Raw genomic sequence first — 25531 nt, 5'->3', positions numbered from 1 at the left:
AGCTCATCCACATCCCCATCAACAACATCATTGTGTAAGTACAGTTATCTACACGGTAGGTTGTATCACACTGATTCTCTTTGTCGTTTTATCTGAACATATTCAGTTTCTGTCAGATCGGATTCAAACGATCAGATTCGTTTGATCCATTGTCTCACTCATAAACAGTGATGACTCTTCATTAACGGAGGAGTTTCTAATTGCTGATTGAATCACTGACCCGCGCTTCCTTTTTTCTGATCAGTTGCCTTTAATGAATATTATCTACATATCTCAGTGTAGAAAATGCACGTCTTTGTATTTGGACGTGTTTCTCTTTTTGCCTAATGATTGTCTATTAACCAATCGTAATATTTTTAAGTGTGCTTCTTTAACAAATATTTATATTTCTGCCATTTTAGTGCCTTAATTATAGTGAAAACAACTTGTACCATTACCCCAAAAATAGCAGCGTTTATGCTGCACTGACTTCTGTGTATTGTCCTAGCACTAAACCACAATCACAGTTTAAGTTATAATATCATAACATGATCACAAACCTCTTTGTTCTGTCTTCGAGTTTGCTTGCATAAAACAAACGCACGTTGCATTAAATTAATTCTAGGATGGCACAAACTTGGAAAAAGTCTCACTGGTAGCATTGCTCATTTTATACAAACATGTACAAAAAACAAACACTCCTTGGGCTGTTATGATAGTCAGATTATTTAGTATACGAGCGTTGACGGTCATATGATTCAAAATCACTGCAGTAGTACTCACGTGAAATCATCGTGCTTGGATGAAACTGAATGTTGCATAGAAAAATATGGACACACTTCTCCAGTTGCTAACTCTGCCTACCTTGTTTTTCTTCTAGTGGTGGTTAAATCGAGATCAAGCAAAAAACACAAACTTCACTATCTTGGGACAGGAGGCCGTGGTGTTATCGGGCTGGTGTGATGGGGGACTGAAGGGATTGAATTTTTACATTCTGTGCTCAACGTTTCTATTTGACTGTAAATAAAAAAACAAACGGAGACCCAAACGCTGATTTGTCCTGTCTACTCAAATACTACCAATACCCCTGCAGCATGTACTCAACACTTTTGTTTATTTATTTATTTTTATTTTTTTGCCTTTTTTTTGACTTTCAGTAGTACAGTAATAAACTTTCATTAAAGGGCATTGATGGCTTGAGATGAGATGTTAGGAATTATTTGACAAATAATGATCTTTAATGAGAACGGTGAAATACGATTTTAAAGGCACATACTGGAGGCTTCAATACAGAGATGATACCTGCGTATATGCAGGTGAAAGGCAGCATTAAACAGTTCATTTAGCGCTAAATAGTGCCAAGGCAATAAGGCACAATCACAGTAACATACGATAGCAACCGTCAGTTCATGTCTCTGTCAAAGTTACTGCTGTAGTATCAGTAGCTTATCATTTGAAAGGATGGCCACTATGGAGTAGAGAGATAAAATATATGCTATTCAGTGATTTTCACATTTTTTCTTTTCCACCTAAGCGGACCTTCTTGATTATTACTCAAAACACTTTTCAGTCAATACTTTTTTTTTTAATTGTGCTTTTGGCCCTTTCTGCTGGAAATAACTTGTATAGGGCCATAGATTAGCAGCTTATTCAGACCAGCTGTTTGCGTCGAGATGGATGGACTCGTGTTATTCCCCATTTTTATGGATGCCCATGCTCCAAAGCAGGGGCTTGTCTGTGGTCACAGTAACAGCCTTCCGGGGGCTTCCAGTCTCGGTGGGCTCGTAGGTGTTGGAGGTGCTCACCAATACCCCAAACTGCAAGTCCTGATTATCTGGACGGAGGAGACAGACAATTAGACACAGTAGTAACAACATACTAGTATGTGATGCAATGCGTAATATCTGAGTTGCATCACATTAAATGTGTATAGTTAAAAGGTTTTCAGGTTTCCTAATTCTAATAATCTGCATCTGCTTAAGTATTTTGTGGTGGCTATTCAGAATGTCGTAATGTATCAAAGCCTTGTTTGAGAAGACCGGAGCAGCGCGTGTCCCTGGGTAACCGAGGTGAGGTATTCCATGTGACTTTTCATTGTGTCTCGAGCAAAAAAAAAAAGTTTGGATCTAGCAAAGTAATCTGAGGCCATACAGGGTTTCTGGTCACAGCCACAGAGATTCACAAAGGCTATTATGCTGAGGCCGCTGAGAATACTCCAACTTTGTGCTCACTGAAGTGTTTTTCAAATCCTCTGAGATGGGAAGCCTTCAGCTGCTTCTAACAGGGAAAGTGACCATTGAGGTGTAGAAGTCACATAAGGGTTTTTTGTTCGGAATCCTTTATTGTGAACTCTATAAGGCCAGCGTTTAGAAGAAGAGTTCAGGAAAGATACAGCTTTACAAGTGTTTTATACCATATGTACCATATCAACCAAATATGCAATAAAGGGGAAAGCACTGACCTCAAGTGGGCAAAGTAGCAAACTACAGTACTCAGAGCACATTGTTATACAAATTCTGCCACCCGCTGGTTCTCTGTGGAAATACAAGATGACTGTTCTCTGGGGATCTTGGCTTATGAACTATAAAACCCCGGCTCTGGAAATATCTGTCTACTCAGTCTAATCTACTTAAAGTAATAAAAGTGAATATACTTGTTGCAGAAAAATGTGACTTGTGACATGTACTCAGACATTCATTTAAAAGCAGGGTTTTACTGTTAATAATCTTGTAGCTATTTTGTATCTGCAAGTGCAGCTAATGATTATTTTCACTGTGGATTAACTTTTATTATTATTATTATTATTTTCCCATTAGGCAAATGAACATTTAATGAAAATGAGTGGGGAACCGTGTTCAAGAGAAAACAAACAAATCAAAACAAGTGGCTTTGTTCTAGCTTCAAGTGTGACCTGGATGACTGAGAATCTTCAGTATAATACTTGAACGCATGCACTTAGATACACTTCACCTCTGTTGGTCCCTACGAGAAACTACTCCTCAGGCAGGTGCCTCTTGCTTTATTTACAATTTGTGAAGCACTTGTAATGCAGCATGAAAGGTCCTCTATGAAAATTACGTCTCATCAGTTCCTATCAGTATGAGTGGAAACAACTTAGGAAGTTACTTGAATAACAAATTTACTGTGTTCCGCCGTATTAAGAGAACCATACAGCTGTCCAATATATACATGTTGAAAATTAATAGTTATAATTTAATATAGTACTTAACAGTTCTTGTGACAAATTTAGTCATGCAAACTAATAAATCACTGATGATGCTTCAACAAGCCCAAATGATGAAAAAGTGAATTTGCGCATCACCTTCTCCATTAACTGTTAAATTTATTTACGCCGCGTTAGCTCTCAACAGACTGAGCTGACGAGCACCCTGAGAATGGGGCTGTTGGATCGCGTCTAATATGAAAAGGCCAAACTCGCCATTGGAGGTTCACACCAGAGGCTTTCTGGTATTTCTTCACGTTTATCTGTCACAACCGTCTTGCTGTAACATCTGCAGCAAATTAAACAGTAAATTAATTTCCGACTTTACATGTCAGCAAATCTGCAAAATTCTCCCACAATTATGTTCACGTCAGGAAGAAGTGATGTGGCTTTTGGTTCTGTCAGGCTTCCACCTGTGTATGTGTCAGCACTTTCATAAATCAAGACTCTGTAGACGTTTTTTTGTAATTGGTCTCTAAAGCACTCCATCTCTCATTTACTTTTATTTGATTTGCATGATTGGTGTCAGTGGGCCATAAGCAATGTTTGAAAGTGAGTGAAGTGAGGATTAGTGCTGTGAGCGCCACAATCCCCATCTGGAATGATAAGGGGGGGTACGTTTCTTCGTGTCAATCATTTCTGCGCCTCTCAGGGATCTATTTTTGTGTAGCAACAACTCCACTAAGGGCTTAAAAGTGAAATCACTGCATTGACTGGTGACACTAAGAAGCACTGAGCATCTGTAATAAAGAGTACAAAGAATAGATTTAGCAGTTAAACGTATTATCCTTGCCAGGTAACAGCTGAGGTAAACATTACTTAATACAGCGACAGGTTATGGTGCACTGTGTCACATTATGCATAAAGATTCCATTCACACTCCAGTACTTTATTCACGCCACCTGTACCCAATCGGCTAATAATAAACTGTATTGAATAAAGTCCTGTCGATCCAGTATCGGTTATAATAAAGCAACAGAATCTGTAAACATGAGATTTAACATGACTGTTGAGAGATGAGCTGGTTTGAGTACTGTGGATCTGTTGGAGGAATGTGTAACGCCCATTATCTTTAGAGCCTTGTCAGTGTGTGTGGAGAAAAAGTCCAGCGAGAGGCAGGTGTGTGGATGGGAATGCCTTGTTGATGGCTGGTTGCAAAAACGGTGACTCGGATAACTATTGTGTACAACTATGGCAAGAAAATCAACTCCTAATGTACAGTATCTCCAACTTAGAGGCAGACGGGGGGGAAGTATCCCTGTCCAATGAAACTCAATTTTTGCTGAGGCTGCAGATGGCCGTTTCAGAGTTTTACATCAACAGTATTAATCCATGGACCCAAACCGCCTTGTGTCAACAGACCAGGCCGGTCTAATGATGTGGGGGAATGTCTTCTTGGCCCCTTGATACCAGTCAATCATCGTTTTGTATGCCACAGCCTATTTGAGTATTGCTTCTGCTGGCCACGTGCATCCCTTTATGGTCACAATTTACCCGCTGGCTAATGGTTACTTCCAGCATGATAATGCACCGTGGCCCAAAGCAAATGGCCTCCCTAGTCACCAGATCAGAGGCAAATAACACATTTGGGATGAAATAGAAGATTTGAAAGATGGAATTTTTTACAGTGGCAAAAACTCTGTGCACATTTGACGAAGTAATCATTTCAATATGGAGCGGAATATTTGAGGAATATGTCGGATGTTTTGTGGAATAACCGCTAACGCTCATTGGGCAAGTCAATGCCCACCCTATGCCAGCTAACTCATTTGCATTGACAGGAACTTCCTTGTGCCTCCAAAACAGTTGTGACTCATTTAATGTTATGGCTGAACGTTGGGGTGGGGACAGATATTGTAGGATATATTCTTTTCACTAAGAATATGATGTATTTCTTCTATACACTGAGTAGAGTGAGCTTTCGTAAACTGAATCCTATTTCAAAAGCATTACTTAAAGCAAAAGTTTAAACTCATCATTAGGCTGCATGTCTGGGAATATTTGAAGGGACAGTTTTCCTCCAGCCTTCCTCCAGCCGGCTGCTAAGACGGTTATGGTGCATCATTAGTACAAAATATCTTGGGTAATCCAATTTTTTGGTGGGCTTTACGCTTTGATGAAAAGAAATTTAATGGCCCACACTTAGACACACATATTCTCGCTCTTACAAAGGGAATTCAGCCTTTATATGTTATATAGGTTATTTTTATTTTCTTGTGAAGAATAAAGAGATTAGCCATGCTACCTGATTTAAGCACCGCTACACCTCACGTATCATGCAGTATATTGAACCCTTGTAGCCCAAACCAAAACCTTGCATTGTTTCGGCTTCCCTTTGAAGGCTCGGAATAATAATGGCATTAGAAAATAAGTAAGAGTTTTACGAATGCGTAAAAATAGTTTGGTTCAATCACATCGCACAAGGGTGAAAATGAACACAAAAGAACAAAGACAAGAGAGAATGAAGCGAATCATTTGTCCACAGGCGCCTGCACGCACATCAAACGGGGACAAAGAGAAATCATATTCTGCTTCAAAGACTGCCAAACAAGCATGGTATTAGAGCAGCTTGACTCGGAATGAGGGCGGAAAATAAGTTGTATGTGAAGTTGGGTTACTTAATAATTGAGTGCGCGCAGAGCCACAGTCTATGCCATTGTTGTATGAGAGTATCGCCTGTGTGAGTGCTGGCTTGAACTTTACTCTTTACAGGGTAATGTGTTTCCAGCAGATTGATCATGCGCACTTCTATAGCTCTCTTAAAGAGGGTCAGAGTCCTCTGTGGAATACGTATAATACACGGGCAATTTTCTGCCAAACACGATTGGTTTTGTTGTTGTTGTACCAGTTCCTATATTTGTATTTTAATCACATCAATTCTTACTGGTGTGCTTGGACTATTTGGAAAGGAGGTGACATGTAGAATAATGTGGTAATTAAATTATAATTATAACGCTTAACAGATCAACAATAATGTAAAATATGCAGAAAGTTTCAATTCAAGATATCTTCTTCAAGATTTTCCTTCTCTGTGGCAGCACCTATGGCAATAATCTGTGTCTTTCTGAACTTTACTTCCATGTGTCTGTGCAATGTTTGGATTAGGGTCTAATATAAGTGCAAGTACAAGGAATTAATAAAATAAACAGGGATCTGTTATGCACACGTGTACTTAACAATGCCACCAGCAGAGGCAGCAGAGCGCCACAATAGAAAGCATTAGGACTTATTCTCAACAGGAATGAAGAGAGTCACCTACATTTACTCATCACAGTGTCGCCATCTGTCTGTGTCTCACACACACATCCATTAACAAACTCGCTCACACACTTAAAGACACGCACACATATGCACGTGCAAACTTTGCAAAGCACAAAAGGCTTTCAGATGGCTTCATTAGTAATCCCCTCCTCAAAGCTGATACCGATCACCCCTCCCCTGTTGAGTGGGGGGCCAAAATGAGCGTTGCACCCTCCAGTGATAACAATGGAGATGTTTGCTGCCTGTAATTGCATTTCCAGCGCCACAGCCGAGAGGGCCCGTCAGCTGTAAGTAAACCGTATTTACACAACAAATTACCCAGGAGAGAGGGTGGGCGATGAGAGGAGAGACTCGCAGACACTGGCAAAGCAGTGGACGGGGAGAAAGGCGAATTATGGAGCGTTTGGCGAAGAAAGAACTGTTGCTGCTTTAATTTTAGAAAAAGGGATGTTAACAGGTACTACAGGAAGCGAAACAAAAGTAGTAAATATCTGTGCTTGCCTTTAATCACAGTCAACTAATGAATACATGGCACTTCCAGTGCTTTTGCCATTTCACCATTTCTGTTGTTCTTTCATAATAGCCACTCTGTGTCTCTTCAGAATCCACCCTGGTAAATGGTTTCTTCAGTTAACATTTATGGTCATATTTAAAAACCCTTTTTCCCATAAATGTAAAAGCTTATACTTATCTGTGAATCTTTGGCCTTGTTCAGATCTGGTATTAACACACATCCCTGAGCAATGCGATCACAATTGTCCATTCTTTAAAGAACAAGATGCGTTTTATTGATTGTTCTAAACACATTTGAAGTTGGTCTGGGCCGCTTGTGGCCACCTCCTTTCAGTAGTGCGGATCCTGAAGAGACACAGGGTGGCTATTATGAGTGAACAATGGCAAAAGCATTGGAAGTGCCATCTATTCATTAGTAACCTTTAAATATCAGTTGCCCCTGTGGCTGTTAGCAAACTAAATATGGTAGATGATTTTTCTTTTCTTGCTGCAAATAGCGAGGCAGTGACATCACTTTGAATATGGTTGCCTCAAGAGTTTCAGTTATAAACTAAGCTTTAGCGCAAGTTTCTAAAATAATCACGTCAGGGTCAGGCATGAAGTAATAAACAACTGAACGTGTGCTCTTGGTGAGCCAGAGAGACTTTACTAATGAGCACAATTTCTATTATGCGCACATACAGGAAACCTCTGTTAATGGCTTTGGAAGAGTGGTTGCATTGTGTTGAGCAGGTGGTTGCTACTGTGCCCCAAACAATGCAGCCTATGTGTTATTATCGTACAGAGCATAAAAACTGTGATCAGATAACAAGTGCCCACTTGAGACACATGTGGAGACACTTTTCGATGCCAGATGTGAACATGTGTCATTAGAGCTGCCCACTTGTGACCTGAATGCTTGAACCAAATTAAAACATTGAAGTACATGTAAAGTAATTATTTTTTCCCCCCAAGGATGATTTGAGTCATTTTAGGCAGTTAATATAATGCTGATATTACGTAAGAGTCCATTTTTTCTGATGAGCTCATGATTACTACAAGTTGCCATGCCAACTGCTCCATGAAGCTGTCCAAGTTTTATAAGTAAGTAAGTACAATTTGTAATCCAGGATTTCTTTGTAACTGCTGGAGGAAGAGTAGTGCGCAGTATTAATTAAACAAAAACGTCTCGCAAGATGACAGCGCCCGTATCTCTGGGAAAATAGCGTCAGTTTGGCCGATGCAAGTAGGCGTAGGTGTCCATATTTATATACAGTCTATGTCCAAATCACTCAGGACTCCACATGTAGCTCCTGACATTATGAACTAGAAAAAAAAAACCCTCACTGAAAAGTATCAGGATGACTCAAAGTCTTCATCTTCTCCTTAAAGACTTGGTTGACTCATGATAATTTTACCAGTTACTCATAATGAAGGATGAAATTGTTCACTGAGAGCAAAGTGTGACACCTTCGAGGGGAAAAAAACATTCACAGAGAGCACAACACAAACGGTGACACATCATTTTCTCTTCCCATTACATCTGGATGTGTTTAGCGAGGTACACGTGTCTCTCTTTTAACACGACTTGTCATGGAGAGGCAAATTACGCTCAGTCTGTCAGGGGGTCGATCTTCCACTCCTTCAGACCAGTGTGCTATCAAATTTCATCACACTTCACGGTGTGACGGAGAAAATCGTTTTCTACAAATCGTGTTTGTTCAGTGCAGAGCTGTCCAAATTACTAAAATGAGGTGAGCGTGTGACTGGGTTTCACACAATAATACAGTTCTGAGGACAACATCATATGTAGTTGAAATAAATTGACTGTAAGTTGAGACCTGTAAGAGAACATTTCACCTCAGATGCACCAAGCAACTTTTGGAAACCCACAGAAAACTTCTTTCAGAATGCTGAAATTATAAGCTCATGTTTGTCTGCAAAGTTTAGATGGATGAGTAAAGACTTAAATTAATTCACATCTACATTATTCAAGTCGTTTCTTACTCTAACAGAATGCAAGAAAACACATTTTGGCTTTGCCGTGAGAACCATTCAGATGCAAAACTACACGAGAGCCTCTTGAGGCTTTTGTTTGTACTCTCTGCGCTAATAACATCACCAATAAATGGCATTTCAAACATCATTAATCTGATTATATTGGAGAATTCATGCACGGTATATTATATCGAACTGTAATTTCAATACAGCAGTCTTTTTTTTTCCCCCCACACCTCACATTCTCCTCGTATCTAAGACTATTTATTGGCCGCGACACGAGTTAAAGTGTGCTCTAGCGGTGTTGGCAGCATCTGCTGTGCGATGATAGCCACATGCTTTAAATGCTGCCGGGTTTAGGAGTGCGAGGTGACAAACACTGCTCTGGCTTTAGTTGACCTTCAGATAAGAAAACTCATCTCTGCTGGGGATGTGGCAGCAAATGAGTTGAGAGACAGGCAGCGGAGCAAACTACGCCGATCAGCCAGAACATTAAAACCACTGACGGGAGAAACAAATAACGTTATCCATCTCTGTGACGATACAATGTTCTGCTGGGAAACTTTTGGACTTGGCATTCATGTAGATGTTACTCAGACATGTACCACCCACCTCGACCAGACCGGGGACCCCCACCTTAAAGCAATGACAGGCTGACATAGGTGCTCACAAGCGGTTCAGGAACAACTCAAAAAAAACATGAAGAACAGCACAAGGTGTTGACCTGGCCTCCAAATTCACAACAAATACAGCCACTATTTTGAGTTTGTGTCAGCTAAAGAAAACAATATTAAGGTTCACTGTGCAGGAAGTCCCTCACCGCCCAAACAACAAAAGCTGGACTTTGCTGCAAAACCAGTAAGTGGGCGAGAATTGAAGAAGTTGGTCAGGCAGTCCCATGTTGTAGTGGAAATGCTGCCTTTTTAAAAATACAAACAAAGAAACAAGTAATCAGTAGAGTATCAAAGTACCAAGGCCCCTCCCTTCAACCTATAGGACCCAAAGGCCCCCCACTAACAACATTCTGTTACCAGACAACACAGGACACCCTCTGAAGACCCATGTCCTCTTTGTTCTCTAATGAGTCACAACTGTTTTGGAGACCTACACAATATTAGGAAGGTGGTCCTAATGTTATGCCTGATCGGTGTATATATTTTGATATTAGATGCTAATTAATTTGACTTAATGGTGGGGTTGACCAAAGAATTTATATGTTTCAATGTCCTGCTGTGAATTCTGAACACATCCCCATACAGTACACACTGTATGCGCAGGACTGTCTTCGCAGCAGGTTGCAGCTAATACGTAGTTTGTCCAAAATACTTGAAGTGCACGAATGTGTGCACTCCTCTCCCTCCTTGCCAGTCTGCAGCTCCGTTGGGGGTACTAGCAGCGGTTCACGTCGGGCTGCTCTTCATTTCCCCCCCTCCGCACCCGCGTGTGGTGTGCACGGCATCAGAAATCTACAGATCCATAAATAAAACCATAAAACAGCAGTTTTCCCACCCGCTGTCACACTGTGCTGCTACAGAATACATACACTTTTCATCTCCCCTGTCTAGGACCTTAGCCAGCAGGAGAGAGGGAGGAAATGAGAGGGAAAAGAGGGAGTGCTAGAAGCAGGATGGGGGGGGGGGGGGGGGGGGGGGTGGAAAGAGGTAGGGCAGGCGCATTATGTATAAAGGTGTAACAGAGGAACAGTGCGAAGAGAGCACATAAAAAGGAAAAGCAAGACAGATAAAAAGGGGAATAGATTATTTCTGCTTGAAAGAGGGAGACATTCAGCGAGGATGGATGTCGAAAAACATGAGCGGGGAGGGGAAAATAAGAGAAGGTCAGGGTGCATGTTTGCATCTTGAGAAACAGAAAGAATAGGAGAGATCTCGCAGTAGAGATGTCTGCCTCTGGCAGGGACACCGGGTTAGACCTCACTGAACCAAGTTTGTCAGACACATCTATCTGTTGGACTACAAGATAAAGTACGCTGCTTTGCCCTCCGCAGAAAACAATCCCATCCAGTATGTAGAATGCCTTCTGAATACTGAAAACTCGGCTTCCACATAATGCTAAAGGTTCAAGATGCACAACATTTGAGTCACGAAAGCAAATCTTTGAAGGCACTTCTGTCAACATTCATTTATTTCTGAGTCCTTTTTGAAATGTTTCAACTTGCTTTTTCTGTTTTTCGAGGAAGGTTGTTAAATTTTCTGAGTCAGACATCACATCTCAAAATCTGACTTAGAACTTCAACACAACAGAAATCCCTGCTGCTTTTGTCAATAAAGTATGTATTAGGAAAGTTTCCACAAAGAGCGCTCCACTCTCAAAGCAAACGAAGGATTTTCACCACCGCTTTCAAAGGTATGTCAAAGTTCAGCGCAATAGCAGAAAAGTGGCGATGAATTTCTAAGGATATTATTAGCTGTACCTAATTTGTCTCAGCAAGTATTAATTATGCTAATTAGGCTACATGCATTTTATTATCAGGCTCCCTCTGCATGTCTATATTGTCAAAATACTGCATATCTATACGCCGTGAACGAGCGGAACTAAAAATATGGAACATGTCATCAAGTCCTTATTCAAACACGGTCTCATTTGCATTCCGACGTGTTTTTGAAGGCTTACATTTCATAAACAGCATGCTCTCATTAACGGCGAGGCCAAGCTCTCTAATCTTGCCCAAAGTTTACTTTTAATTAAGATTTCTAAATTGCCTCAGCTCTCCGGGAGACTTTGCCGCAGAAATCCATCTGTGTTTCATGTGTTTGCTTTTTATCAAACTCAGCACCTGTCCATGTTGGAGTTGAGCATGTGTGTCCGCGTGTCTCATGTTTACGTGCGAACAGATGCTAGCGCCTGCAAATGTTGGTCGTCTCCTTGTGCGTCTGTGTGTGTGTCTGCACGCTGCTGGGACAATGAGATAAGGGACACCACCTGGTGGGTCATTTAAAGATCCTTTACCTTTGCGATGCCCTTTTAAATGCGGCGCATCACTGTCTTTAGAGTCGTGCAGAACGGTATAAAGCCTTATCTGTGTGTTACATGGCCTCTTGGGAAGGCCTAAAGAACAGGGGAAACGAGGGAAAAGGAGAGGGAAAGATATATATATATATTACAAATTTGCATGTGTGTGTTTCTATATACCAGACTTGGGTATGTATATCATATATTGCATATGTCAGGCTGAATTTAAGACAGATAAGTGGGAAAAAATAAGCCAAAAATATTACATTTCTCTGTGTTTCATAATACGTGGTAGCAGATATTTGGGTAGGAACTACTTATGCTCCATCAAAGCTCAATAGCAACAGCTTGTAACAGCAATGTAGTCATACACGTCATCTGCGTACTATAGAGTTGAAGCTGTTTGCATGCAGTGGAATAGCAGAGGTTTGTTGTAGAGTTATGTCGATAAAAACGTACTGGTCTAAATTCTAATAATAACAATAATTAAATGTTGAGAAAAAATAAGATATGATACCCTACAGCCCTCTAGAGCAGTGGTTCCCAACCTTTTCTCCTTGCAGCCCCCCTGGCTTGTATCTAAGAAAAGCTAAATGTTAATCTTTTTCTTTAATCGCAATCAAACGACCTAGTGATCTCAGATCAGACAAGTTTTGCCGCACCCACTGTGATCTCTGGCACCCCCTTTATGGGGGGTGTGGACCCCACGTTGGGAATCACTGCCCCAGACGACAATGGTTATGGAAAATTAATGAATGCAATAAACCCAAGGGATATCAAATATTTAGAAACTAACCACTCAAACTTAAACTAAAGAAAACGTACGTTGGGGCAGAACGCAGAACATCAGATCAGAAGTTTTCTTCCAGGTTTTGCTTGTAGTACACCACCCCAGCATATGCTTCTGGTACGGTTCCTTCCCTTTAATGCACGTGAACTATATCTATGGTGAATATGCAGAGCAATTTCACAATAGCTGAGCCACGTTATGCAACTTGGGTCCACCATTAGATCATGAGTGCAATGTCTTATAAATAATGAATAATACCATTTATTTATACTGCACTTTTCAGACAAAGTGCTTTGTATAGTTAAACCAAGGTCAAGACTCAAATCGAATAGGGCAATAAAAATAATACAGGTGAAATTAAACACATTGCCCAAAAATAAAGAGAAAAAGGAATAGGACAGTCTTCAGGGATTCACGAAAATATAAATCTGGGGAACTGGTTTGATTCTGTAAGCTGCCAGCGAGCATCTGCAAGCAGGTGTTCCAGAGCTGAGGGGTCCTGACTGCAAAGTCCCAGTTACGTGAGCGCAGGTCCAACAGTGAGCGGTCGCCTGCCTAAGGATGCCACCCTGTGTGCGAATGATTTACCCTAATTTTAAAGTGAGCAATTTCTTGAGAGGTTCTTTTTTCAAACTTCCAAATCATGCTGTGACACAATTTTAGCAGTTGTACAGAGTCGAAGTAGTTTGTTCCCCCAGTATATAAAGGATGGGTATGGACCTGGATCTGGCAGCATGTTCATTGTCGGAACTTTACCCCTGGGAGGTTGTACCTTTGGAAGCGATTTCTCTACATGGATCAAGGTCTGAATTAAGTTCTCGGATTTTTTTTAAGTGCCAAAGTAGGCAGTTTGGACAGAAATGTCAACCTGCAATGAAAAAGCCCAATTTAGCAAACTGTCCTGAATAATCATATTTGAGATTTTGTGAAATTCGTCAAAAGAAAAAAGCTATTTTTTTTTTTATCATGATTTACTGTCCTGCTCTAATGTGCATGAGGATGATGATACAGAAGGTATAAGGAACGAGTGTTGTGTAGTACTAGCAGCTTATTTACATATCAAGTTGAATGGAAACTCTACAGAAGAAAGCCTCCTCAGTTGTTTTGTCATCAGTGAGCTGACATCCATTGTTCATATTCCACACAAGTTTCGCTTACTTTTTGTCACACGCAAAAAAACAAAACCAAACACACCACACATACGGCGTATATCTGCATACCCATACATGAAAGGAAGCCATTATACAATGGAACACAGAGACGAGCACAATAACACGTGCACACGCACGCCCACAAATATAAAACACAAGCATAAAAGGGATACGTTCACACTCACCCACTCACTGTGCAGGAAAGAGTTGGTTTGTGGATGACAGCTATTCAGATTTGTTGTTCATTATGATCCATGCTAAGCCCAAAACATCATGACGAGGCAGGTTTTAACACACTATCTCACACACACTCACACACACACACACACACACACACACACACACACACTGTGCCAGAAGCCATAGCTCAGACTGTCGCTGCAGGATGAAAGCTTTTTAATATTAAGCTTTCGGATAGGTGAGGGCTGAGTCACAAAGAAATGACTAAGGAGGTTTTCTGCATGCCAGCACAAAACACACACACACACACACACACACACACACATATATAGTATCAGTCAGTCACAGATTGAGAATCATTGTCTCCCTGACCTTCGTGATCATAATCATTCATAAGGCCTTTGCTTTTGACTTGTTGGAGTTAAGTTTTGTGATGATTTAAAAGTCCTCCAAACGCACGGTGGAGGAATTTTATCCATGGATTACAACTCTTGACCCCTCTTTGCGGAACTGAACATTTAGAGACCACGCATAAACCCTGAGACATGTCAGTTGCCAGGATTTAGTTTCACACTTTACTTTATGTGTGCGTGTAAAAATGTCCAAAACCCCTTTGTCCACATGAATTTAATGTGCCATCCGCGGCCTTGAATACTATCCCTATTCCCATCCCTATTTGAAGTCTGTCAGTATGAACATAACAATATTTTCATAACTGCTAGAAAGACACTATTCCATATGGGATCAAACTAGATATTAACACACCATCGGGAAGAAGTGTGATAAAATATAATTTGAATATAGGAACAACCCCACATAAGAAGGTTCGTCATTTGATAGCAGTCCTGTGGAGAACACAGAAATGTCACAGATCATACAACCGACTTCAGAAACGGAATTTTCACTTTCAACAAAGACCATAAAAGCTATGGAAGATGGCTCTGCTCGAAGAACCAAGAAGCAACAGACTGTATGTGTCACCTATATTAAATCCATTCACTATTTAAAACGTGCCGATCAGGTATAACATTACGACCACTCACATAAGTAAATGACAACAACATCTGAAAATGGTTTAGGAACAATTAAAAAAAGACAAAAGGCCTCAAAATTCACCAGATCGCAAACTCATCAAGTATCTGTGGGGTGCACTGGAACAAGGCCGTTGAGAATTTAAGTCCAAATTATATATATATATATATATATATATAAAAGTTACGTTGTGCAGCCTCCTACAACAAATTTAGACTGAATAGCCTCCAAAAATCCCTGTTTTCAGGCACAGTACTATCAAGGCATGATAATGACACCTACATGGAATCCCCTAGCTTTTCATCATCCACCCACAACCATTGTCACTAAAATACAAACTCAGCATTGGCAGCATATCATAGGATAATGTTAGCTCAAAACTTTGGAAGAAAAATATGTCATCTTACCTTTACAGTAGTTTCACAAATTTACACTGCGCATAAACACATACCAATTAACTTCACAAATACATTTAGTTATAAGTGGGACTATAAAACTAGGTAGTAGTCTACAAGCTATAAGGCAGTTTAGTGGGTTAAATATATCTCACCTGAACAGAATGATCTTAACATTACACATAACAAGCTGTCATTAATTATTCAAACTTACAGATTACATTTTCTGCGTGTTTATTGAACCTGTGGAGGTTACAAGGCCAAAAAAAAAAAAAAGAATGCAGCAATGTGTACGTATCGTAGTGACCTTTACGTCATGGGGTCGGCACAGTGGCTTTTCATGGCAACTGAACAGGGCTGGAAAAATGTAGAAGATGCGACATGCACGACGGATACACAAGGACTGCCAAGCTGTATATTTCCAGATCTGCGAGATGCCAAACATCGCTAAACATTATAATCAGCGTGAATAAATCCATAATGCTAGAGAGAGTTCAGAGCAAACCCCCGATCCCCAAATAAATGCAGGAATTAATGTGTTTGAGCGCACACAAGAGCGCAGTGTGATCTCAAGGTTGCCGGGCTAGAGCTGAGCGTGTCAGTGGTTTCCAGTGGGTAACTCCTCTCCTGCTTTCGTGGCTGTGGATGCTCAATGACATCCCTCTGTGTCAGATTAATGTTACAGTAGTTATTTGCTGTTGGCGGTCCAGTGCCACTCATTTTCTGTGGTTAGAGCAAGGGCAAATGAAAGTGCTAGAGCAGAGAAAAGTATCGGTTAAGGCTACTTGATGCAAATAAATTGGCCGGGGTCCTAAAGTATTACTTGGGGTAATGCCCTCGACATTCAGAGGCTGCCCAACTAGAACTTAGTTTGTATTTATGTGCCTGAGTATGGCCAGCGAAAGTGCAAAGAGCTCACTCTTATTTTGCATAATCGCTGGTATCAGCAACCCAGCTTGAGTTTAGTAAAGGCTATGAGAAAAAAAAAAAAAAGTTCTGTCAGAATCTGGCATTACTCATGCAACAAATACTTAATTTAGTAAAGAAGTGCAACATCTTGCAGGAGCTTTGCGTATGCGGCTAAAATACCTGAAAAGCTTTGCCATTTAAGGGTATTCATGTTTTCATCCTCTGATGAGCCTTTGTTGCGCACATCTTTATGAACAAGCCAAACACGGTGAGATGTCTGTGCGTGCCTCTGCTACTGAATTGTGTACAGTGAACTTGTAGGGTGAAGCCTTGAGACAAAAAATTCTTACACAGCAGCAAGTGCATGAACATTACACAGCGACTTTCACAGATGGTCGCTACGTTATTTCGTTATTTGGAACAGATGCACTGCTTGACATTTAGAACCCAGACAATTTGAAAGAAAAGAAGTCTGGAGGATAGGTACGAGGCGGCAGAGCAGCAGATCATGAAGGCTAAAATGATGAAAGAACATATAATACTTTTAAAGAAAATCTATAAACTTCTATATGTGTCCAACAATAGAACAAATCCATGATTTTCATGTAAGGAAAAAATGGAGATCGGAGCGCGGCTCACGCCCCTCATCCCGAAACAGCTCTGACTCATCAGAGAATGGTGTTGTAATGTGATACCTGATCGGTGTATATTGCATTGTTCTGTATATTCACATAAATCACATGAAGGTTACTAAACTTCTTTGTGGCCTTCTTCAAAATGATTAGTTTCAACTTTATTCATGAAAAAAACATTTTGGGTTTGAGAATAATGAATGTTTTAAAGAGAGCATTCATGTAATATGGATGACGCATACAATCTGCTGTCTCCTGGTTAATGCGATGTCTTTGAACAGAGCTGTCTTCCAGCCAGGCCCAAATGTTTCAGTGCAGCAGAACATTCCACCGTCACAATGTGGTCAATGTTATTCACTTCTTCTGACGGTGTGTTTAATGGTGCAGCTTATCGGTGTATACAGTAGGGGAAATAAGTATTTGATCCCCTGCTGAATTTGTAAGTTTGCCCACTTCCATAGAAATGATCAGACTCTGGTTTTTATGGTTGTTTACTGGTTATGGGTATAGACAGAATATCAGTCGAAAATGCATAAAAAACACACAATCTAAAAGTTATAAATTGTTATGTATTTTATTAAGGGAAATAAGTATTTGATCCCCAAGCACAACACAAGTCAGTACTTTGTAGAGAAACCTTTGTTGGCAAGCACAGCGATGAGACGTTTCTTGTAGTTGGTCACCAGGTTTGCACACAGCGCAGGAGGGATTTTGGCCCATTCATCTTTACAGACAGTCTCTAAATCCTTCAAGTTTCTTGGCTGCCTCTTGGAAACTCGGAGCTTCAGCTCCCTCCACAGGTTTTCGATCGGGTTAAGGTCTGGAGACTGACTAGGCCACTCCATGACCTTAATATGCTTCTTCTTGAGCCACTCCTTTGTTGTCCTGGCAGTATGTTTTGGGTCATTGTCATGTTGGAAAACCCACCCACGAGGCATCTTCAGTGTTCTTGCTGAGGAAAGAAGGTTTTTGTCCAAGATGTTACAGTACATGGCTGCATTCATTGGCCCCATAATGCGGTGAAGTTGCCCTGTACCCTTTGCTGAAAAACAGCCCCAAAACATGATGTTTCCACCTCCATGCTTAACCGTGGGTATGGTGTTCTTTGGGTCATACTCACGTTTTTTCATCCTCCAAACACGGCGGGTCGAGTTAATGCCAAATAGCTCAACCTTGGTTTCGTCAGACCACAGCACTTTCTCCCAAGCCTTCTCTGAGTCATTTAGATGTTCACTGGCAAACTTAAGGCGGGCCTGTACATGTGCCTTCTTGAGCAGGGGGACCTTGCGGGCACTGCAAGAGTTCAATCCATAACGGTGCAGTGTGTTGCCAACTGTTTTCTTGGTGACGGAGGTCCCAACTGCTTCCAGATCATTAACAAGCTCCTGCCGTGTTGTTTTAGGCTGCTCCCTCACCTTTCTCATCATCATCCTCACTCCATGAGGCGAGATTTTGCGGGGAGCTCCAGACCGAGGACAGTTGATGGTCCTTTTATGGGTCTTCCACTTGCGAATAATGGCACCAATAGTTGTCACCTTCTCACCAAGCCTTTTGCTGATGGTTTTGTAACCTATACCAGCCTTGTGCAGGTCTAAAATCTTGTCCCTGACATCTTTTGACAGCTCTTTGGTCTTGCCCATGGTGCTGTAGAAGTTGGAATGTAAGAAACTGATTCTTAGAGCAGGTGTGCTTTATATACATGACGAGTTAAGATCAGGAGTATTGGTAATTAGTTGACTGAGCACAGCTGTGTGCCACATGCGCACCAGCCAATCTGTAGGAGCCTGAATTCTAAGTGAATTGTTGGGGATCAAATACTTATTTCCCTTAATAAAATACATAACAATTTATAACTTTTAGATTGTGTGTTTTTTATGCATTTTCGACTGATATTCTGTCTATACCCATAACCAGTAAACAACCATAAAAACCAGAGTCTGATCATTTCTATGGAAGTGGGCAAACTTACAAATTCAGCAGGGGATCAAATACTTATTTCCCCCACTGTATGTATAAAACGATGTGTTTGAGAAAGAGATTTTGGAGATGGAGAAAACTTCAAATGCACTTTTAAAAGCACCTGTGAGTGAAGCCGTTAAAAATACTTTTTGAATTTCGACAAGATGCACAGAACACTAAATTGTTAGAATCAATGTTATGCTGGAAATCTAAAAAGGCCCAAGGTACTTTCATACATTTACGGTGCCCGTCACGGCCGCATTTATACTGGAAGAAAGGTCAAAAGTGTATTGCGCAATGCAGTTCAATAACAACAGACACACGGTACAAGTACGGACTTGCATTGGACGTCCTTAACCACTTTAAGGTTTTCTATGGATTGCCTGAAGCACTGATGGACCAAGCACAATAATGGCTGGATGATGGATTCAGCACAGGGGCTGGAAGTCACTGAGAACCTCTCCATTTGATCAATGTGTTGCCTGTGGACTGGGAAAGGTTGGCGTATAGAACAGCATCATAGAGGGTGACTAATAAGGCCAAAAAAGGTACACCCATAAGTAGGGCAGCTACGTTTTATTGTACTCATCCGTAAAGATCTGTAAAGAATGTATACGTTGTCAAAACAGATGCTCCTTTATTTTATATGAGTGTCTGGGAGGTCTTAAAGGAGATCTTTTGTAACTGACTATTACTTCTGAATTGTACTGATGAATGAATGATGAATGATGAATGATATTGGAAAAGGATGGCAACCATTTCAAATATGCCCTTGTTGTGAGGCATGTCTTTTTTTTTTTTGCTAATTCAAAATGGATAGCATCAATTTAGCAATTTAGTCATGACAAATGTATGAACCCCCAGCATCTATTAGTCTGAATTTTGACCAGAGACTGGGATAAACCAGTAGGTCAGAAAAGAATTAAATTATGAGAAATGGACAAACAGGTTTAAAATGGGCCTCCCCCCACAGCATATTGGCAAGCATCTGCTGTAACGAACTGTCCTTGACAAAGAAACTCGATACCACTGTGCAAACCCACTCTTCTGCTGAAATGCCTCACATTTGCCATGATGTCAAATAACTGGAATAATAAAAGCATTGAGCACAAACGAGGAGGGTTGGGGGAAACCAGGAGAAATCGGGAAACCAGAACTTCTTGTGCGAAAAGAAAAAAACAAAGAATACTTTATTGCACACGGACTACATTACAGATGTGACTGTGCCGTTGGTGTGCGTGTGCACGCCTTTTAAAAGCTCCTGCACACTTCCCAACAGTTTCCATAATCTGACATTTCCTGCTGAGTCAGCACCCTCCAACATCAAATGAAGGTGGCGCCGGCCGTGTCTCTTTCTCTCCCTCTCATATGTCATCCCACCGTAACCTTTCTTCACCCTGCCAATACTCCTTTCCCCAAATCCATCATTTACCACCTCACATTCCTAACCTGTCACCTCAGTGTTTGTCTCCCTTCCCACCTCGAACTCTTTCATGAATGGAATGGGGAAAATAAGCAAAAAAAAAAGGGCATCATCTTTGCATATTGGCTGGACACTGTGGTTGGACACTTCAGTTGCAGTATATGCAGTATGTAAATATAGATGGTCAATACTCAAACCGAATAAATTTATTCTCTTCATCTGCAGAGATATTCCTCCACCCCCTCTCCTGGTAGACTTATGATGTAAAACGTGTGCAAGAGGTGTTTAGCCAAAATATAAGCAGTCGGGGAAATCCAGTAATGAGAGCAGCATTCATATTAAAGAATATATAGAAATGAACAGTGGTAGCCAGTACTTTGCTCTGATGGAATATAATCAACAAATCTCCCACTGATATAAATGTTGCTCTTATTTCAGTAATATTTGGATTATTTTCCGAATTTTCAATTGATAATTTTGTTAAATTACCACAAATTGATCTTTCAACCCTTTACTCAAACATTTACTCATCATGGTATGTTTTAACATGAAATCCATAAATGAAGGAACAATTTAGCATTGATCTGTGTGTTCCTCATGAGTCAAAGTTTTTTATCGTAGTTTCACCCACAGGCACTAGTATATAGTGAGATAACAGGACGTTCCTCCAAGACCACATGCCGCATAAAGTGCACGGTTATGCAGATGATACAAAACAGTGCAGAAATAATGCATGCAAGTGATTGATAGCACCGATTAAGTGATTTTTGTTTTTAAAGTGGAAAAAAATAAATGCAAATAATTCACCTCCCTTAAAGAAATGCAATGGTCATATACCAATACAGTATCTATTTATAGTAAAACCAGTATCACCAGTTATTAACACATTAACCTAAAATGTAAAAAAAAATTGCTGCAATACATAGAAACAGAAAGCGGCTTTACTTTTTTGTCGTTTTCTTTTTATACACTGCGCATCCTGGATACTTTACAAAAAACTAAGAATATTGCAAAGAGGTGTACACTTATCACATAAAAGTGGGAGTTGTTTAATGATGTGTGTGTGTGTGTGTGGGCATGTGACATGAGCTTGGAACTTCACATGAATGGAAATGACATCGTTATGGAATCTAGCCCTGAGCTTCCATCCAAATCACATAACACATCTTAACATACACAAGCGTGAAGGCATCACACATGCATTGTACCTAGACGGCGCAACAACATATGTGCACCTACATTGCGACAGTACATAAACTGACAGTTTCCTGGGGGGGATTTTAGAGCTGAAGATTGGAAATTAATGTAACGTGCCGAAAAAGATAAGTAACTCAGCTGTCAAAGCATCTAGTAATGAGAGGGAAGAGACTGTAGGAGTGTGGAGGAAGGTGAAAAGAAAAGGAGAAAAATAGAATAAAACAAGGAAATGAGATGAGTGTGAATTAGATGGATATGTGAGCGGGGGCCACACATCCATCTCTCTCCAGCTGTCATTCTCCCCATATGAAATGCATGAGCCTTTACACAAGATATAACAATCACTGGAATCACTTCATTGTAAAACTTGACTCCTCCTTGATTTTTTGTTACTTTCAGTATTCTGCAGTCACTTCATAATTTAGTAGCACACACCCCTCTCCTTTACTATCATTACCGCAGTGCAGTCCTTTCATTAGACAGCAGTCTCAACAAAGACTCTCTTGAGCCACAGCAATCCGGGGGCTTTCTCCTCTGCCTTAGCGATGTTGCAGATGGCTGTTCCTCCTCTCCTCCCTGTTATTGTTCACTAACTGCAAGAGGCATTTGACTCTAATGAACTCCCTATGCAAGGCCCGTGCCTTCAACATGTTTGAACTGCGATTTGCTGTGCAAAAATGAATACCAGGCCGGCTTTATAGGACATACTATTTACCTTGACAATGGCAAGTTCACAGGTTCAAACTATTACTGATCCCAGGCAGCTTGAATATAAGTCTACTTTAGTTAGTCTACAGTCAATCAATTTTATACCCTATGATTTTATGCCTCTTTGAAGTCTGCATCTGTCTAGACTCCAGTAATATATGTAGGGAAGATAGTGAAGGACTCACTTCAGTGAATTCTGGGTCCACTGTGGGGTCTCCACCTAGCTGGACATGCCTAGTAATCCTCCCATGAGGTGCCCAAACAACCTCGTGTGGCCCCTTTCGACGCAAACTAGCCCAGCCGCAACACCATTCTTTTCCTTTTCCGTTTATACCTGAAGTTCTTGACAATAGACTCTGATATCAGCTCAGCCTCCTCCTCACCACAACGATTTGATACAGCATTACTTACATTACTGCTCCCACAGCACCGAACCACCCGTCCGTCTCGTCAGCACCAACACTGATGTGCCAGATTTGTACAACATGCCCTCAAGGCTTGTCTGATTTATCATATTCACAAAAATGGGAGAGACTTCAAGCCACAGCGGCCTTTGACCACCGAAGTCTAATAAGCCCTGTCCGAGCGGGTGCCAAATTTGAAGAAATTCAAGGCATTTTTACGGCCTCACATTCACACGAAGGATGGATACAATGCCTCCGGCCATGGCTATTACCAGCAGAGAGGTATAACAAAATCTGGTGAATCATCAAGGTATTAGCATCTTTTTCAGAAGTATAATTAACACAAAAACAGACAATTACACTGAAGTGTAGTCAGGGTATTGTCATTTTCATTTCAGGTATGCATTCTTAATGGGAAGCCCCGAGAGAAATCAACCCGTGCAAATTTAGGTTAGTTAACTGCTCCCTACGTTGGTCTCTACTCTGCTGATAAGCGCGTTTCTTTGTAGCTCATCAACATTCACTAAACATCACCTCTTACTTTTACTTTCGATGCCTAATTTAACAGCATGCTAAATCTGTGTACCTCAGCTGAACCCAGATTATCCGCGAATTTCCTGCACAAATCTTGGAGCAGATTGCTTTTGCCGTGACCTTCAGGAACAGACTGTGCTGCCAGCAGTATCTCCTTCGACCTGTTACAACGGGGCATCGACCCATGTGCTCCTAGGCTCCCGTACAGTTCATATTCTGGTATCTCAACCTGGCCTTCATGCCTTACAGGGTCAATTGATGAAACAACAAAAGCAGATTTTCCTCTCACGCCTGCTTGTGTCTTGCAGTGTATTTTCTTGAGGGTTGGCGTTATATAGGACGCGACTCCGCGAGCATACATGTGCACTGTGTCTGATCCAATTCCACAAAAATATTTCCACTAAATTATTGATAAGCTAACAAGAAGTGAACATATGATACAATTAACTTCATCCACGGGTATTTCAGCTCATCCTGTGCAGTCCTCGGGAGTACAATAACCAGAAAAATGTTTGCTCAATAACTGACTACTCATTCCAAATTTATGCTCTGGATCAAAACAACTCGAATCACTGCAGTGTTTTATTCTTTGAAGCGAGAGTAAAAACAACCTCTGGATGAAGGCAAAAATCTCCTTTGGGCCAGCGTGGTTGTAATGTCTGACAGCCTAAGTCTCTTTCTTTTATGGAAAGATCATATATTTTTCATCAAATAAAAGCTTTTGGACCCAAGTGTGGGGTATCATTTCATCGGACTTCTGAAGAGCTTTAGTGTTACCCAAGAATGGCACCACACTGTCTTCAATAAGTAAGCAACGTCCCCACATATATAGATGCATACAATAAAAACAACCACAAACGACAGGGAGAGTTCATTAAGAGATACGCTGTCACCATATGTTCTCGGTTACACATGTGAGAAAAAAAAAAAAACTAATTTTCCTAATTTTTGGTTTCATATTCTGATCCTACTTTCCAACCCCATAGGGAAATCATTACTCCTAGCCTTCTAAATATGCATGTGGTTAATTATGCATCTTGTTATCACTGGCTAATCTGCATAGGACTCTCATGTATAAAGTCCCTCTCATTACCATTTGGTAGCCCATTGCACAGGTGTGCTGTGTAAATATACGACACACTGTAGCTGGTTAAAACACACGCACACACACACACAAACAAGTTAAGAAACAGGGCTGGAAGTGCGCACACGCTTGCATATTCAAACATGCACCGAGACATGTTCAAACAAGGAAAGACACGTAAGCGTGCTCGCTCAAGTGTATAGACTCCCCAAAAACCTACAGAGTGGACACCCACCAGGAAGCAGACGCATTATGCAACCCCACTGACAGAAGGTCCGGGCTTCCCTCGTATGGGGCCAGTTTAGTCTGTGCCAACTCATTAAGAGCACAGCTGGCCATAAGAGCTGGAGTAGGGCAAGACCGCAGGGGTCCTCAAATGAGTGTCTGATTGGATTTTCCACATAATGCTCAAGAATATAAAAAGCTCTTCCAGGCATGTTGTATTATATTGTATTTTAAACTTGTTAAACAGCAAAGTCATCTCACAGAAACATACTAGGCCTCCAACGACACTGTCTGTGTTATGCACAGGAAGTAGTTTTAAGTATGCATGGGAAACTGTTAAATGTCAGCTACAATATAGGCAGAGTGATCTTCAAACACCTTTTCTACTACTACTACCTGAGTTATAAAGTTTCAGAGCAACGCAAGCTGAACATAAGCAGTGAGGAGTAACTGAAATGTTAATAGTGATAAAATGAAAAAAGGGGGGACTTACTCAGGTTCCATTTGAGGCCGGTGGTGGTAGTTTTGCAAGGTCCACCGACTGGAATGAGGCTGCACCAGTCGCCCTCCAAACCTGTGTTCACTTCCAGTCTGTGGTTGCCCTGGTAGCGCATAGCATGAGGGCAGCATTAGAACTTTTTCAGGCCCGACTGATAAAACTCTGTTTCACCACCCTGGGATCAACGCTCATTAGAATAAATTATTGCTTCCAAAGACAATGAGACTATTAAAATGTTATGGAGAATAATCAGGATACAAAATTAGTGTCACAAAAACACAGATTTTGGCAATAAATTAGTCCCCGTCGCAAGAGATGGAAGACGTGTACAAGCACAAATGGAATGCTAAATCAATGAAATATTTGGGTGTAAACATTACAGATAGCTATATAATGTAAATTGCATGAAAATAAACCAAGATATTAGAATGGACCTGGAAAGATGGTCAGCTATTGGTTTGGATTTCTGCTCAAGGATGGAGATTA

General features: G+C 40.9%; 1 protein-coding gene across 1 annotated transcript in view; it reads right to left on the bottom strand.

Annotated features, from left to right (window-relative positions):
* Window positions 1-861: 861 nt before the first annotated feature.
* The window catches only part of tpk1 (thiamin pyrophosphokinase 1), a 72102-nt gene continuing 47432 nt past the window's right edge, over window positions 862-25531 (bottom strand). Inside the window, exons 8-9 of the mRNA XM_047567919.1 lie at window positions 25040-25148; window positions 862-1813 (exon numbers count right to left, since the gene is read on the bottom strand). Of these exons, the coding sequence (XP_047423875.1) occupies window positions 1668-1813; window positions 25040-25148 (255 nt within the window). The 3' untranslated portion in view covers window positions 862-1667. The remainder of the gene's footprint in view (window positions 1814-25039; window positions 25149-25531) is intronic.

This window comes from Mugil cephalus, chromosome 18, assembly GCF_022458985.1.
Source record: "Mugil cephalus isolate CIBA_MC_2020 chromosome 18, CIBA_Mcephalus_1.1, whole genome shotgun sequence".
NCBI lineage: Eukaryota > Metazoa > Chordata > Actinopteri > Mugiliformes > Mugilidae > Mugil > Mugil cephalus.
Note: the sequence above shows the minus strand (reverse complement) of the source record. Positions and strands in the feature narration are given on the sequence as shown.